This window comes from Bos indicus, chromosome 21 (genome assembly GCF_029378745.1).
Source record: "Bos indicus isolate NIAB-ARS_2022 breed Sahiwal x Tharparkar chromosome 21, NIAB-ARS_B.indTharparkar_mat_pri_1.0, whole genome shotgun sequence".
Taxonomy (NCBI): Eukaryota; Metazoa; Chordata; class Mammalia; order Artiodactyla; family Bovidae; genus Bos; species Bos indicus.
The window spans coordinates 7,698,711-7,716,972 of NC_091780.1; the positions used below are offsets into that span (position 1 = coordinate 7,698,711).

The 18,262-nt window shown below is 39.5% G+C and overlaps 2 protein-coding genes across 10 annotated transcripts in view; one reads left to right on the plus strand and one right to left on the minus strand.

Moving 5' to 3' along the window:
* Window positions 1-14,499, minus strand: part of LRRC28 (leucine rich repeat containing 28) — a 189,931-nt gene extending 175,432 nt beyond the window's left edge. For all 4 annotated transcript variants that reach the window (XR_011562545.1, XM_019983755.2, XM_019983754.2 and 1 more), the window contains exons 1-2: window positions 14,373-14,499; window positions 10,358-10,585 (exon numbers count right to left, since the gene is read on the minus strand). Coding sequence is in view for 3 of the 4 variants with exons in the window: in XM_019983755.2 (XP_019839314.1) it covers window positions 10,358-10,525 (168 nt within the window). In the remaining variant the exon portion in view is untranslated. The remainder of the gene's footprint in view (window positions 1-10,357; window positions 10,586-14,372) is intronic.
* A 1,641-nt stretch (window positions 14,500-16,140) lies between these two features.
* TTC23 (tetratricopeptide repeat domain 23) overlaps window positions 16,141-18,262 on the plus strand; it is a 158,880-nt gene continuing 156,758 nt past the window's right edge. The window contains exon 1 of one of the 6 annotated variants that reach the window (XM_070775029.1): window positions 16,141-16,685. The gene's annotated coding sequence lies outside the window, so the exon portion shown is untranslated. Of the gene's footprint in view, window positions 16,877-18,262 lie in introns of all 6 variants that reach the window. The other 5 variants (XM_019983298.2, XM_070775023.1, XM_070775022.1 and 2 more) reach the window with 5 other exon arrangements.

Genomic DNA, 18,262 nt, shown 5'->3' on the forward strand with positions numbered 1-18,262 from the left:
TACAAAAGCAGCACTGACAGAACTACAAATTAGAAGACCTGTGTCTTGCTCTAACTGGCCACAAAAATGACTTGAGATCCATCTATTAACCTCTTCTAAGCTTACTTACCTCAAAGAGACAAACTGCCTAAATTATCTACAAAGCTCCACCTAGCTTTAAAATTCTGTGATTCAGCAGAATAAATTATAGGTCAACATTAATTTTCCAAGCTATTTCAAATAGTTTACTATCTGACAAGGATCTACTGACAACCAACCAGTAACACTGAGAGGACAAAATACTTAAATCTGAACATTCAATAGGAAAAATACCTTTGATTTAAAGAGATGGGAATACCAGACCACCTGACCTGCATTCTGGGAAATCTGTATACCGGTCAAGAAGCAACAGTTAGAATTGGACATGGAACAACAGACTGGTTCCAAATAGAAAAGGAGTACAACAAGGCTGTATATTGTCACCCTGCTTATTTAACTTATATCAGAGTACATCATGAGAAACGCTGGGCTGGATGAAGCACAAGTTGGAATCAAGATTGCTGGGAGAAATATCAATAGCCTCAGATATGCAGATGACACCACCCTTATGGCAGAAAGCAAAAAAGAACTAAAGAGCCTCTTGAAGAAAGTGAAAGAGGAGAGTGAAAAAGTTGGCTTAAAACTCAACATTCAGAAAACTAAGATCATGGCATCTGGTCCCATCATTTCATGGCAAATAAATGGAGAAAAAATGGAATAGTGACAGACTTTATTTTGGGGGGCTGCAAAATCACTGCAGAGGGTGACTGCAGCCATGAAATTAAAAGACGCTTGCTCCTTGGAAGAAAAGCTATGACCAACACAGACAGCATATTAAAAAGCAGAAACACTGCTTTACCAACAAATGTCCATCTAGTCAAAGCTATGGTTTTTCCAGTAGTCATGTATGGATGTGAGAGTTGGATTATAAAGAAAGCTGAGTGCCGAAGAATTGATGCTTTTGAACTGTGGTGTTGGAGAAGACTCTTGAGAGTCCCTTGGACTGCAAGGAGATCCAACCTGTCCATCCTAAAGGAAATCAGTCCTGAATATTCATTGGAAAGACTGATGCTGAAGCTGAAACTCCAATACTTTGGCCACCTGATGAGAAGAACCAACTCATTGGAAAAGCCCCTGATGCTGGGAAAGATTGAAGACGGGAGGAGAAGGGGATGACAGAGGATGAGATGGTTGGATGGTGTCACCAACTTGATGGACATGAGTTTGAGTAGGCTCTGGGAGTTGGTGATGGACAGGGAAGCCTGATGTGGTGCAGTCCATGGGGTCGCAAAGAGTTGGACATGACTGAATGACTCAACTGATAACAAAACTCACACTTTTCAGGCACAGGTGTGTTAACTGAGATAGTTACTGGTACATTTGTAATGAATGTTTTGCAGGTCTATAGCATACATTAGGGAGAAGGCAATGGCACCCCACTCCAGTACTCTTGCCCGGAAAATCCCATGGATGGAGGAGCCTGGTAGGCTGCAGTCCATGGGGTCGCACAGAGTCAGACACGACTGAAGCGACTTAGCAGCAGCAGCAGCAGCAGCATACATTATAAATAAGCATTAAAACACAGACAGGGCTATTTCCATGCATTCAGGTTTAGAAATAACTAAGATGTTTCTGTACAGTGTTAACTCGAGAACACAGCATTCATGGTCATTATGGAGGCTGTGGAAGATGCAAGGGTCTGACAAATTAGGGGGAAACAGAGGTCCTTTGCTGGAATTCAAAATGACACCATCAAACAAAAACAAAATCATTCCCTCTCCCTACTTCTTCTGGCACATTTGATTGCATGGTGCTCATTTTTACCATCTCTTTGTTGGTTTTCCCTTCAAGGTGTTCTGATGATCATTTGATCTAGATACTACTCTTACCAAATTCAAAGCAGGTAGAGCATATAGCTGGATGACTTCTCAGTCATCAACACTTTCCACCCTCAACCCAACCACCAGCTTCAAGGAGCATAAACGCAAGCATCACCATCACTGTAAATCAAAATGTTTAGACTCACTGATTAATAAATCTGAGAGCTGGGAAAGATCCTAGTACCAGCAAATTCCAACAAACTCATTTTCATGTTTAATTATAAAAATCATAAATATCTACTGAAAAGAATATAAACCAAACTCAGTAGTAGGACCCTTCTCTTTTACTATAAACACTTAAGTGTAAGGCTCTGTTTATTAGAGCTTCTATCCCAACTCTTGTGGCCTCCCTCTTCCACAGCTATCATCTCTACTAAGTTTGATGTATTCTTTTTTATGCCTCAGTTTACTTGTCTATAAAGCAGGAATAATAGTGCCTACCTCATATAATTATCTTGCAGATTAATTACATTAACACATATAAATTACTTAAAACCGTGCTTGGCACCTAGTAACACCTCAAATGATGGTAGCTGCTATCTGATTTTAACCCAGCCCATATGGATAAAAGCTTAGGTTTCCACAATTTTTCATCATGTACAATGTTGTGAGGAGTATCCTTGTTCACTTGGCTGTTTTTTCTGTTGGGTAAAGAAAATTAGAGATACCAAGGGAACATTTCATGCAAAGATGGGCTCAATAAAGGACAGAAATGGTATGGACCTAACAGAACAGAAGGTATTAAGAAGAGGTGGCAAGAATACACAGAAGAACTGTACAAAAAAGATCTTCATGACCCAGATAATCACAATGGTGTGATCACTCACCTAGAGCCAGACATCCTGGAATGTGAAGTCAAGTGGGCGTTAAGAAACATCACTATGAACAAAGCTAGCGGAGGTGATGGAATTCCAGTTGAGCTATTTCAAATCCTAAAAGATGATGCTGTGAAAGTGCTGCACTCAATATGCCAGCAAATTTGGAAAACTCAGCAGTGGCCACAGCACTGGAAAAGGTCGGTTTTCATTCCGATGCCAAAGAAAGGCAATGTCAAAGAATGGTCAAACTACTGCACAATTGCACTCATCTCACATGCTAGTAAAGTAATGCTCAAAATTCTCCAAGCCAGGCTTCAGGAATACATGAACTGTGAACTTTCATGTTCAGATGAAAGTTCAAGCTGGTTGTTCAAGCTTGTTTTAGAAAAGGCAGAGGAACCAGAGATCATATTGCCAGCATCTGCTAGATCATCAAAAAAGCAAGAGAGTTCCAGAAAAACATCTATTTCTGCTTTACTGACTACGGCAAAGCCTTTGACTATGTGGATCACAACAAACTGTGGAAAATTCTGAAAGAGATGGGAATACCAGACCACCTGACTTGCCTCTTGAGAAATCTGTATGCAGGTCAGGAAGCAAAAGTCAGAACTGGACATGGAACAACAGACTGGTTCCAAATATGAAAAAGATTATGTCAAGGCTATATATTGTCACCCTGCTTATTATATGCAGAGTACATCATGAGAAATGCTGGACTGGATGAAGCCCACCTGAATCAAGATTGCCAGGAGAAATATCAATAACCTTAGATATGCAGATGATGGCACCCTTATGGCAGAAAGTGAAGAACTAAAGAGCCTCTTGATGAAAGTGAAAGAGAGTAAAAATGTTGCCTTTAAAGGTCAACATTCAGAAAGCTAAGATCATGGCATCCAGTCCCATCACTTCATGGCAAATAAATGGGGAAACAGTGGAAACAGTGGCTGACTTTATTTTTCTGGGCTCCAAAATCACTGCAGATGGTGACTGCAGCTGTGAAATTAAAAGATGCTTGCTCCTTGGAAGAAAAGTTATAACCAACCTAGACAGCATATTAAAAAGCAGAGACATTACTTTACCAACAAAGGTCCATCGAGTCAAAGCTATGGTTTTTCCAGTTGTCATGTATGGATGTGAGCTAAGCTAGCTAAGTCACTTCAGTCGTGTTCGACTCTGTGCGACCCCACAGACGACAGCCCACCAGGCTCCCCCGTCCCTGGGATTCTCTAGGCAAAAAACCCCACTAGAGTGGGTTGCCATTTCCCTCTCCAATGCATGGAAGTGAAAAGTGAAAGTGAAGTCAGTCAGTTGAGTCCGACCCTCAGCGACCCCATGGACTGCAGCCTACCAGGCTCTTCCATCCATGGGATTTTCCAGGCAAGAGTACTGGAGTGGGGTGCCATTGCCTTCTCCCATGGATGTGAGAGTTGGACTATAAAGAAAGCTGAGCTCCAAGAATTGATCTTTGAACTGTGGTGTTGGAAAAGACTCTTGAGAGTTCCTTGGGCTGCAAGGAGATCCAACCAGTTTATCCTAAAGGAGATCAGTCCTGAATACTCAATGGAAGGACTGATGCTGAAGCTGAAACTCTAATATTTTGGCCACCTGATGTGAAGAGCTGACTCATTTGAAAAGACCCTGATGCTGAGAAAGACTGAAGGCAGGAGGAGAAGGGGATGACAGAGGATGAGATGGTTGGATGGCACCACCAACTCGATGGACATGAGTTTGAGTAAGCTCCGGGAGCTGGTGATGGACAGGGAGGCCTGGCGTGCTGCAGTCCATGGGGTCGCAAAGAGTAGGACACAACTGAGCAACTGAACTGAACTGAAATTCTCACAAGTCAAAATGCTAGTTCAAACATATGTGCATGTAAAATTCTGCTAGATATGGTCCAACCACAAACCAAAAACACTGAGTCAATTTCCACTCCCTCCAGTAGTATGTGAGAGCATCTGCTCCCCATTGTCTTCAACACACACAGTGTTGATAATCTTCAATATCAGCAATTAACCTCTTTCAATCTACTAGGTAAGGATGATCAATGTTTTACCACTTCTTCTGCTAAAAGTTAAATATCGTTTTGTGTTTTGACTCTCTGTATTTTTTTATGATTTGCCTGATCATATTTGATGGGGGAAGGTCAGGAATGTTTTCTTCTGGGCCAGTAGCAAAGAAATACATCTGCACCTTACTCTGTCACCCCAATTCAGGATTATGATGGATATACCTCTTCTTCCCTTCAAGCTCAGACGGGTATCATTTTTAAGTTTTTTTCTGTTGCATAGATTAACTGCTTAATCAGGATCCATCTACTCTATTGCTCTTCAGTTCAGTTCAGTCGCTCAGTCGTGTCCGACTCTTTGTGACCCCATGAACCGCAGCACGCCAAACCACCCTATTTCATCTAAAATTTACATGCCATTTTTTTCTACCCATTCATATTTATAAATAAAATTGGCAACACAGGAGAGCTCCATCAGTTATTTGGGGAGGTCACTCTTCCACATCCCCAGGACGGCCTTCTACCTACTGCACTCATTAAGAGAAACTCGCAGATCATTGAATAATTTTGTTTCCAGGTTGAGTTCTTTTCCTCCATGCAAGTCACTTGCCACCTTTTATTTTAAAAGAAGGAACTAAGCTCCAAAGAGATTAAGCATGTAAGATCTGGGTCTATTACTTCCTAGTACTAAGTTCTGTTACCAAACAATGAAAATACTCTCTTCCTGGGACTGCAGACTTCAAATGCTTCCACTGTTGATTTCTGCTTCCATGCTATATTCCTTCTCTCACTCTTACACAGATCCCAGCTACTTGGTGGGGAGCAAGGGCAGGGACTGGGATGCAAGGGGACAAGGTAGGCTCTACCCCAGCCCCCTTCAGCCTGCACAGTCATAACCTGTCATCATCTGAAACTTCTCCATGACTAAGTCTCTCTCCACGACCAGAATATCCCATCCATCCGGATGGCTCACTCAATCATGCCCAGTATAAGTCGGGATCCTTTGGACCCACTTCATTTTCCCTATGCATTCACTCCTTTCTTTCTTTGCCTCCAATTCAGCTTAGACTCCATGCCCCACCCTTTTAATCACTCTTGCCAAAATCCTAAACCTCCTTAGTCCCTCTGTACCTGGAAAAACTTCAGCCTGCATAAATGCGACATCCCAAATTCTTTATACCTCAGACAGCTAAGAACTGCAGGGAAAAACTCCCTAAACAAGCAGATGGTTCCACCATAAGTCTAGTTATCAACTGCTTGCTGAATAATCCCAACAGTTCTACCACCTTTCTCAAAACAAACTGCCATGACTCTTCACAGCAATCATTTCAAACCTGCACTCTCCACAGATCTTCACTCCCCAAGTGGTGGTCATCAGACAAAAACTGTCTGCCCCCCAGTCTGTATCTTCCTGTGCACCTATCCTTCCTTTCTCTTGTTAAAGGAGGAAGGGATACCATTTCACAGTCATTCCCTCCCTCCAACTGTACTTTGGGGCCCGTCCTTTCCTACCTTCTTAGAAATCCTGAACTTTTAATTATTTCCTATTTCTGTATCTTCAACTCTCTAATGAAGATTTCCCATAAGCATTTACACAGGCTCAACTCATTCCTCTTAGAAAAGAGAAGAGGGGTAAGTAAAGAGGAAAGAAAATAAAAAAGGAGAAAGAAAAAGTGTCCTTCTTTGTCAAGACCCTCCGGCTATGCCTGCTTTTTCAAATCAAAACCAAATCTTTAGACCCACTAACCTTGTTATCTAGTTTTTCATCTCCTCCTCACCAATTCAAACTTGCATTCCACTCTCCAGAGCTTCTAACACAGTCCCTGTCACAGTCACCATCACCTTTTGTCACTAAAGTTTTGGACAAATATTGATCCTAATCTTCTGCCATTTAATCTCAGTTAATATTTTTTTCTTCAGTTTGGGAAGTCAAGAAACAAAAATTCCATGAGAGTAAGAATCTGTTCCATGAGGTACTGATTGTCAGCGCCTTGAAGAATACTGGATACACAGTAAGTACTCAATAAATACATGGTGAATGAATAAGTGATAGTTTTCCTCCCAAGTTCCTGTCAAAGTCATTCTTCAGGATCAATGCAAATAGCACCTTCCTTAAAAAGTCTTTTACAATCCTGATCCATAGAATTAGATGATGTGTCCTGCATATGTTAGGCAGTAGGCCAGGCCCGGGGATACAGAATTTAAGACAGAGTCCCTGGATAAAAGATTCTCAATCTGGAATTCATATACTTGTACTATAGTCCTTAACACTATTCTACTTTATATTCATTTATTTATTCATCTAACAACTATGTGGATGCCTACGACAAACACAGAACCTGTATCTCCTATTCTCTTAATATCAAACTACCACAAAGATCAGAGACTTAATAATTTTGAATAGCATTTAAAATAATGATAGAAAAATTCTTCAAAACATTTTCTAAGATAAATGTTAGGAACCAAAATCACAATGCTTCCTAACTACTTCTTATTTACCTATTAATTATATAACAGTATTCCTATATAAATTAACTCATATTAAAAAAGTTTTATGATTTTTCAGATATACAAATAAATGGTAATATTATACAATAAAATACTGCTCAAAAATACTTGAAAATGTAAAACATGCCTATCCTTTGATCCAGCAATCTTGCTTTTGAGATTTGATCCTAAATACAAGGATGTATGTATAATTTTTGGCCTAGAAGTTAGCGGAATAAGAATGAAGTAAAGAGAGAAATCTGCAGAGAAATATGTATAGGTATGATTCCCTTTTGTTTTTTAAAAAGACAAAAAATACAGAGTATATAATTATATAAACAGAAGCAAAGTAGTGGAAGGACACAATCCAACTATAAATACTGGTTATTCCAAAGCACAGAACTGGATGAACAGAAAGAGAAACAACTACTTTCCATGTCTTCCTCTATATTGGTTGCTATAGGGCACATATCATTTTCATAGGTAATATAGGAAGTTATTCTTTTATATATAAAAAAGTTTATTCTTTCTCACTGTCCTTCCATTTTAAAATGGGCATTCCCCAAGTTCTGAGCATTTGACACACAATCATCCTACAAATACAAACCACAGTGCGATACAGAGCAACTTAAATAGAAAAAGGAAGGACAGAAGTCAGGCCTCAGTGACTCCTCTTCTCACCAAGAGGCTTCGTATCAGTAGGGGAAATGGGGAATGCTGAGGACAGGACATTTAAACACAATAAAACAACGTTAATAAAAAATAACAAAACAATGTGGAAATGGAAATGACTGGCAAGTTCTCAAGCTTCCTCAAAAAAAAAAAAAAGCCAATTAATTCTTAATGTGTTTGAGATACTGTATGATTCCAATAATGTTTTTTCTTTTGGACACTACTGCATTTGTAAGTCAAATTTCACATACTAAATGTTATTTCTATAGGAAATATACCCTATCAATAACACCAGCAAATATTCCAAAAGCCTGAACTCACTAGTTTGGAGCACACAAGGGCAAGTACTGTTCCATCTGCTTTCAAAACCTGTGCAGGAAGCCATTCGCAGACTCTACTGGATAAATAAGCTGTCTTATGCTCAGCATAGTCAGGGAATGGTATGGTTGCTACCATTCTCACATACTGATATCTGTATCGCACTTCACAGTTGAAAAAGCTCTTTGATACACATGAATCAAATGTTCCAGCTAAGAGAAACCATTAAAATAAAATACATACACCTATCATTATAAACATATGCAACAATTTAATCTTCAACAAACAAGGTGACAAATAATGAACTTGAAATGTATGTTTGGAAGCCATTATATCAGTTAAAATAGTAGATATTTAAATTTTTCATAAACAGAAAAATTCAGGCAAGAAATGGCCACAAAACCAGAAGTTTATTGTTAGTTTTATAAGCAAAGGTCAATTACTTCTACCGCAGTAGACTATGACTGTTTGAGACGTAATCCACTCACAACCTTTTCTTTGTATATTAACAACAAACATAAGAAAATCTAGGCTATAATTCTTGACAAATTATTTCTTATACCACTTCTTCTCCAAAGCGGGTAAAAAACACTACATAAATACGGTTTCACTTTATGGAATGATGATCTTGCAAAAAGGATTAATACGATTATTAAGGTTTGAAAAGTGAACATTTTAATTTGAAAAAATCTAGGCATGCAAAATAACATACATCAATATGTGTGTGTGCCAAGTTGCTACAGTCATGTCCGACTCTTTGCAATCCCATGGACTGAAGGTTTCTCTGTCCATGGGATTCTCGAGGCAAGAATACTTGAGTGGGTTGCCATGCCCTCCTCCAGGGGATTTTCCTGACCCAGGGATCGAACCCACATTGCATACGTCTCCTGCATTAGCAACCGGTTTCTTTACTACTAGTGCCACTTGGGAAGCCCCATACACCAATATGCCAAAGACTAAAACTGAAAGATAGATTTACATTTACTTTCAGACACAGCAATGCTTTCTACACACTGTAGATATTTTACACAGATTAAAAACTTTTCCAGAAAAACACTCCATATATATGAAGTCAGTAAGGTATATTTTCAGATACTCATATACGTTCAGAGAAGGCAATGAAGAAGGGCCCATTCACAAAGAAACAATAAGACTTCATAAATCATCTAATATGAATAAGAACTAGAATTCAACGTGAAAAACTTAAATGAGGTTCAATGATAATCAGAAAAGTCCACATAAAGCAAATTCATTTAAAACAGAGACCAAATATCATGGTAAATATTGGGAATAAAAAGTTTGACAGAGACATTCTCTTGAAATATATTTTAGTTTTTTTAATATCATAAAATGTTGGCTTCTGTGGCAAAAATTTCCCCAATAAATTGGGTGATAGCTCAAAGTCATTTGATTTTCACAGTGCAATCATGTAGATTTTTTGGTTTTGGAGTTTTTCAAAATGCTCAAAACACATCAAGCCTTCTAATGCTAATTTTAGTATTTTAATCTTCAAATTATTATCTTTTTAAATACCTCTAAATCAAAGTCATCCTTGTTGGCCTTTCTCTTCCTTATTTTTTAACTGGTCTATTGGATACTATAACATCCATAAATCATTTAAGAATCTTAACAGCAAAGAAAGCACAGGCCCAGAGAGACGCACAGACTAAGTGAAGAGGGGCTTCTGAATGGGGACTAATTTTTTTTAATTTTATTGTAGTATAGTTCATTCACAACGCTGCAGTAGTTTCAGGTGTACAGCAAAGTGATCTGGTGTACATGTACATATATCCGTTCTTCTTCAGATTCTTTTCTCAGATAGGTTATCACAGAATATTGAGTAGAGCTCCCTATGCTATACAGTAAGTCCTGGTTGGCTATCTATCTTATATGCAGTAGTGTGTGGGACTAAGTGGTATATTAGTGAATATTTTGCTTTCCTATACAACTCCTGCAACTTTGTAACTGCAGGAATTAGTGAATTTCCACCTAAGTAATTACCTAAATAATTTCCACCACTGTATATGTACTTTTATTACACGTTTACACAGTAAGAGGGGATATACATCTTGGTTCTGGATATCTTAAGATACATAAAACATATCTTGATCAGGACTACATTATAAATAACTTTTAAAAAATGTAATGTAATACTGTACCAAGGTTGTAAGGGAGTTCCTTTTCATGTAGAGTCTCTCCAAGTACTGTAGTCCCTCATCTTTCAGTAACTCCAATGGGAAATGCTGCAGATTCCTGTAATTTAAGAACAAATTCTTGTGCTTTTCCAGCCTTGCCACAGAGATCGTCTTACAAAGTTCGGATGCCATGGCTGAACATATTCCATCAGGCACGCTGCAGTACTACATCTTGTCAAAATGGATCCATTTCTAAAGAGAACAAAAAACCTGAAAATTATGATACTGGTAACAAAAGCTGCCAAATAAACCAGTTAGCATATATAGCTATTTGCAGACATTAAAAGGAGAGTTATACATCAATTCCTACATTTTTATTTCACAGCAACTAAATTTTCATACATATTTAAAAGATTAAAATGAATAACTAATAAAAAAGTACTCTCACTATTTAAACAATATTTACTACTTAGTAGAATAGTCCTATTTGAAAAAATAGTTCTTGAACTTGAGATAGGAATCCCTATCTAAGAGAAGAGAGACCAGTTTCCTAACACATAACTAAAGAAAGAACTTAAAAATCAGACACAGCAAAGCCATTTCCTTCCTTCGTACCTCATTTTGTCTTTAGCTTAAAATATTTTTAAAATATTTAATATGACTAGATCATTTACAGCTTCATTTTCTTCGCTTCTTACTATCTAAATATTGTTCTACATTGTAATATTTTCTTTCTTTTCTCCTCATTCTCCTCTCTTCTTAGCTTTGCAGATTATCTTAAGTAGCAAAGAAACAGGCCTGGGAACATAGTTTTACTTTATTCTTTCAGTGAAAGAAGAAATACTGCCCTAGGAAATACAACCTCTCTGGGTTTCAGCTGCCTAACATATAAAATGGAGACAACAATTTATTGGTAAGGGCCAGAACCCAGAACAGATTAAATTCCCTCCTACATGGGTAGGAGGAGAAATAAGATTTGCCATCTTATCAATTAGACACAGGGCAGAAACAAACTTCACAATCACCACAAAAAGAAACAAGCTCAGAGCTACAATAATCCGCCGAAGGTCAAGCAGCTCATAAGGGAATAAAGGATTTTTTTTCTTTGGGTGGGGAAGTGTGTCCAGACTGAAGTCTTTGCAAACACAGACCAACAGGATTTTACAAGATACTAAGGAAACGGTAAAACACTAAAATCAAGTTGAGCTTTGTTCAAAGATTCTGCTCTCGTTTACTTGGGCACACTTCCTCAAACTCTCCAAAGGAAAATACCTTTCAAAGAAAATGTTTTTTCTTAAGAAAAATTTTCACTGAGAATTGACACCAAATTAGTACAAATGTAGTAACATAAGCTTTCAGTAAGCAGTGCTTTGTAACTTTTCATTTATATTCCATTATTTCCAAACTCTAACTCCTAATAGGAAAGTATCTGCTATTTTATATGAAAGGGCAGAGAATATGGAGTACTCAATAATCTCCCCAATGGAGCATGAGAGTCCAATACCTTCCCATTTTTATACTAGCAACTCACTTCCCTATTTTTATGAGACATATTACATGACTCTAAACAAGATAATCTTTCCACATCTTAATTCTCTCTGTGAAGCAAGGATAACTAGGCTAGAAATAACGTTGATGATCGTTATTGGAAGGGGAAGCTTCCTGGGTAATTATTCACTTAAACGGTAAACTGGAAGCAGTTTAGGTGTCTCAGAAACACCTCAAACTTAACACTTTCAAATAGGAGTTTTTTATTTTCATCACCTATCCAAATCTCTCCCGGTCTTTCCAAACACCAGGAAAGCCTGAAGTCAAGAATGATTCCACCCACCTATCATGAATGAGTCACCCACCACCTCCAATCCATCACAAGGCCTATGGTTTCCATCTCCAACGTACACCTCAAATCAATGCACATTTCTCCATCTGCCAAAATGGAAAACCAGTCATCTCCTGCCTGGCCATATATTTTACTGGTCTCCCTGTGTTTAGTCAATCTGTAATACATTAACCACTTAGCAGGGAGCTTTTAAAAAAGTAAATTCAATTATGTCTCCCTCTCTTTCTCAGGTAAATTCACTCCCTACTCACATGAGTTCTTAAAAAAAAAAAAAAAAACCTTCAAAAGTTTATTTAGAAAAATCAAACTTGCCAGGTATTGAGGGCTCTCCACAACCTGGCCCCACCCACTCCTTCAGCCTGGCAGCACCCTTCCTGTTTCTCACCAAAGTCCTGGGCTTTTCTAGTGCTTCTCAGGGCCGCACTCTTCACATCACTTGCTGCTCTCCTCTTAGCCTTGAAAACACTGTCTCAACACCCTTCAGGTTTCAATGTAAAATCACCTCTCCATCCCAAATAAATGATTCTCTCTTCCTCTTTCTTTGTAGGACTCTCCACAATTTATAATCTATATATTTATTGATGTATCTATCTATTATAAATCTAGCCAAGAGACTGTACCATGAGCTCCTGAGGGCAGAGATCCCACTGTTTTCTTCACATTTGTATTCCTGCCTCTAGCACAAAGCAGGCCCTCAAACAGCTGATGAACTGCTGAAAGTAGGCCATGTGAGTAACACTGCACAGTAGAGTGTTTTTCATCTCTGATCTAAGGTCAGCTTGTAGATACTATAGGCTGAGCCTTCTATGTGCTTTGATCTCTCAATCCTTAAAATTCTGCATTGCGATATATGTTATTTAGCCTGTTTTATAGATGAGGAAACTGAGTTTTCTCAGAAAGCAACTCCTCAGAATTCCAACCCAAATGAACGACTTCAAAGCCTGTGCATTCTTCTACAGTGCAGCCTTTCATGAACTTCAGTAGGGCCCGTGTTTCTTCCTATTACTATTTAAACGGTAGGCAAAGCTTACACAAATTTAAGACCACAAAGCACAGCCCACACTCCTTGATGGTTAGATCCAGTGAGAGAATACAGCATAACCTGATGGCTTTCCTTCTAAATCCTGCAGAGATGGGTAGGATTGACTGCTTTAAAAACGTCGCTGCTGCTGCTGCTAAGTCGCTTCAGTCGTGTCCAACTCTGTGTGACCCCATAGACGGCAGCCCACCAAGCTACCCCGTCCCTGGGATTCTCCAGGCAAGAACACTGGAGTGGGTTGCCATTTCCTTCTCCAATGCATGACAGTAAAAAGTGAAAGTGAAGTCGCTCAGTCGTGTCGGACTCATAGAGACCCCAGGGACTGCAGCCTTCCAGGCTCCTCCGTCCATGGGATTTTCCAGGCAAGAGTACTGGAGTGGGGTGCCATTGCCTTCTCCGTAAAAACATCACTACATTCTGTTAAAATGCAGTTTGGCAGATGAAATCTACACAAATGAAATCTGAAAGCTGTCAATAATAAATAATGGTAATGGTTTTCCAAATGCATTCATTGGCAGTACAGGATAATTTTCTCACACATACTCCCTTCGGTACCTCTGATCTACAATTAAAAGCAAATGATGCACTTAATATTAGCTGTATGCAACTGCACCTACATAGGAGTTTTCTGACAGGTAAACACCAATCCACTCTATTACTGTTTAAAGCAAACAAACCTTTCCACCTTAAGAAAATTCCACACACTTTTAAGCAGGTGTGTTTTAAAGGGAAAGGAGTACCTTCGATTGACTTCCATACTTAACTCGGTGGAATACCCACTCCAACTTCCTAATATTGGATATTAGAGGATTAAAATCGTACAATAAAAGCGTTTGTTATTTTCTCAGTACTGAGAAGGCTGGCAGAAGTCAGGCAGAACACATGCCATTTTTCCCAGTTAACCAAGCACTCTCGCCGTTAGAGTTTGGAAGCAGCGAGACTAGCAGAAAGGATTTCACTGATCCGGTGAAGGGATTCTGCGACCACCTAGGGCTAGGAGGGCCCGGCGGCAGTGGAGACCCGAGGCCCGGGTGGGCCCGCTCGGGCCAAGGTCCACTTGCTGCGGCCCGACGCCTCTGCCAGGCTCGGCCTGCCTGGCCAGCGGCCGGGCCACAGGGCACTGCTACGTGAGGCACCCGAAGCAGCGAAGCACCACTCACCTCTGCCGGCGAAGCCAGCGCTCCTGAGCTGAGGGGCGCCGGACGGCTAGCCCGGGCTCGGCAGGCGGGGCGGAGCGCCGGCGGCGACGGGGCGGGGCGCGGGCGAAAGTGGGGCGGGGCGGGGCGGGGCGGGACCCTCTCTTCAGATTTTGGGGGAGGAGTGAGCCCGGGCGACGAAGCTCGCGATAAAACGCCCCTGTGGTCGCCGTCTTACGATAGGTCAGGCGAGATGCTCGTTTTCCAAGCGACGTGCCTATTGGTCAAAACTGCGGCTTCTCTGCTACTGGCCCCGCCTCCGGCTCGGTCCTTGCTTCCGGCTCTGGCTTCGGGGGTTACGGTTGAGGTGGAGGTTTGTGCTCAGAGTTTTGAGAGGGTGGTTTAGCTGGCTCCGGCCTCAGGGACAGTCAGTAATTTATTAGTTCTTTTGTTCATACGTTCACTGACGCACTTGTCCTCGTATTCAATACATACGTTAAGAAATTAGAAGAATAACACCCAGTGTGTACCAGGCAAGGTTCTAAGATCTGTGGACAGGTTATCTCACTTAACTCTCATGGCAATCCTATGACACAGATACTATTATTATACTCGTTTGACGGTCACAACTGAGACCCGGTGGTTTTCTGTAATATGGCCAAGGTTAGTGATCAAGTAGTAAGCTTATTCGGAGAAGGCGATGGCACCCCACTCCAGTACTCTTGCCTGGAAAATCCCATGGACGGGGGAGCCTGTTAGGCTGCAGTCCATGGGGTCGCGAAGAGTCGGACACGGCTGAGCGACTTCACTTTCACTTTTCACTTTCCTGCATTGGAGAAGGAAATGGCAACCCACTCCAGTGTTCTTGCCTGGAGAATCCCAGGGTCGGCGGAGCCTGGTGGGCTGCCGTCTATGGGGTCGCACAGAGTCGGACACGACTGAAGCGACTTAGCAGTAGCAGCAGCAGCAGCAGTAAGCTTATTAAAAGCACAGTATAAAAAGAAGTCACTGCGCGCTGGCAAGTTCGTTCCAAACGTGAGGCAGTAACCTAGTCTCTGCTCTTGAAATACTTGAAGTGCGCTGCGAGAAACTATCGTTAAAAGGACACTAACAATTTAGTGAATAAAATACTCTGGCAGTTCCTAGCATGACTGAGTAGTCTATCAATAAATATTTTAAAATATTCCCGTGTCAGCAGAAAGAGTCATAAAAGGAAGAATCTTTCATGTTGGTAAAAAGGGAAAAAAAAAAAAAGATCCAAGCATTGTTAGGGAACAGTACAAAATACTTTTTAAATTCCTTGCTTGTTAGTGTGACAACGTTTCTTCTGAAATGAAGTTTTAAAAAACCTTCCTCTTAAGAAACCACTGTTATTCTTTGAAAAGCTTGATGTTGATTAAACTACTGGTTCATTGTCAAGCAATCTTGACTTTATAGATTTATATTGGTTTACTTAATTACTGTTAGAGATAACAGAGCAGACTTACATTAAGTAAAAATAAGACCTATGGCAAAATAACGTCTACCATCTGAAACTGACACAAAAGTAGCCATGTGATTCTTTGTATTAATATATTATCCTGTGTGTGCCCTGCTCAGTGGGGTCGGACTCTGCCACCCCACCCACTATAGCCTAACAGGTCCCTCTGTCCATGGAATTTTCCAGGCAAGCATACTGGAGTGGGTTGCCATTTCCCCACCTAGATATCCTGCGTCTTTAGGATCGAAGAACCTGCGTCTTCAGAATCGCAGGCAGATTCTTTACCACTGAGCCACTTCGGCAGCCCATATTATTCTATGGACACTCTTAAAAGTTGTCTGAATTTGTCAAGTGTCAGTTTCACATTTTGCCTCACTCAAAACAAGGGGGGGTGGAGGCAATCCTCTAATCCAAACCAGTAATTTGGCAGTGTTCGGTAAACTTTAACATCAACGGGCAGTGATACCCCTTTAAGAAAATTCCAAAGAAAAGACCAACCCCGTTTTAAAATTCCCACCTCTGGCTCCCAAGGATTGGGTTGCAAATTTAGACAAAATACTCTTCTCCACTCCCTATTGGTGCATAATCTATCATTCATTCTCCCTGGAATTTAGTGTGGTACCGGGTAGCTTTACGGGAAAAGACTGCTCCAATTTAGCCTGGAATTGCCCAACTTTTAGACTTTTATCATGGTGCTCAATCTGTAAAAAGAATCACCAAACTGATAAAACCAGTACAGCGTGGATCAAACTGGTAAATCATGGTGCCGAGACAACTGTAATTCGATCGAAAAAGAAACGGACAACTCTCAAGCACACAGGGTATTTGACAAAGGATTTTACGACACAGTGAGAGATGTGAGAGTTAAACTTTTCTCTTTTTTTTTTCTTTTGCTAGTTTTAAAGGCGTAGATGTCAAAGGAAAAGCAAATAAACTGCTGGCATAATGCAAGAATGGCAGGAGGAGAGTTTTTCAGAGGGTGTTTTTCTTTTAGAAAGAACATTATTCGCAGATTAGCAGTGGATTTTTGAATGGTAAAGGGAACAAGGTAATAAAATTTACTAAAGATTATTTTATACTCCAAGAATCTGTAGTTTGTTATTGCTTTAATATGGATTTAGAGGAACACTTAATAATGTTATTGTAATTATTAGGGGAAATAGATATTTTTCTTTGTATATTATCATACCTAGCATAATAGGCAATCCAGCTGTTAAAAGATATAATCTTTGGACGCAAGTTTTGTGTATAGATGTAGATTTGGAGATCCAGGGACATATCTGCTAATGACAAGGGAAAACATAATATTGGTATATGAAATAGAATCAGAAGATGATGAATGTAAGGATAAATTCTCAAAAATGAAGTCCAGCATTTATATTTTCAAGAATGATATTTTCACTAAAACTAAAATATAAATTCAGGAAATACTGATAAATGAGGATGATGTATATTAAAGCTTAATTTGGAGTAGCAGCATTTAAAAAAAATCCAGCCCAATGTAAAATTCCAAAATATAAAAACTTAATGATTCTTCAAACATTAATTCAGCTAATAAATACACCTACTGGCACATTTATTCCTCTACAAGGCCTAGCTCAAGAGTAGGTATGCAATAAATATTTCTTGAGTGTCCTCTATTAATCCATATATGGGGATATAAAATAATGTAATATAGTCTCTAAAGAAGCTCATACTCTGTCTACCTGGGAGAAGGAGACTCAAAAAGTTTAATGAAGACTTCTGGATAGTTCCTGGTGCATAGATGACTGTTGTAGACCATAGGTTCTTCAGGAGCTTAGGCCAGTAGAGCAGAAATATTCAGGGAGAGTTTCACAGTGGGGTTAAGACCCATTTGGGACTTGAGCAATGGGCAAAATTTCAGTCAAAAAAGAAATAGCATCCTAGATAGTGGGTGAGTTGTTACTGAATATGTGCAGCGTAAAGAATAATTAACTGAGCAACAGAAGTTTCATTTGGGGATCTTGTTTTAATCTTCAAAAAAGAAAAAAGCATGAGAATGTTACACAGAAAGTCAAAATTGCCAGAATTAAGGAGTTTGGTCCTGGATTTTAAAGGTAATATTTGAAAAAGATAAGACTGACATTTCAAGAACAGAGACCAGAAGCTAAGGGGCTAAAATATTAATACTATAAATAATGGAATGTGGATTGGTAGCAGCCTCATGAGACATTTTCTCCAAATACCATCACATGGGAATAACATAAATCTTGATTCATTTCTTTCTTTTATTCTAAAGCATTGATCTTATTTTTTGTTTAGCACTATTTGTTATGTATAATAATGTATAACAAAATATTATGTATAGATGAGGTGATAGTTGTGGTGCTATAAAACAGTAAAAGTGTTTGTTTACATTGCATCATTTTTTGCTCCTTTTCCCTCAGAATTTACCTGTATTTCTTGGTTCTAT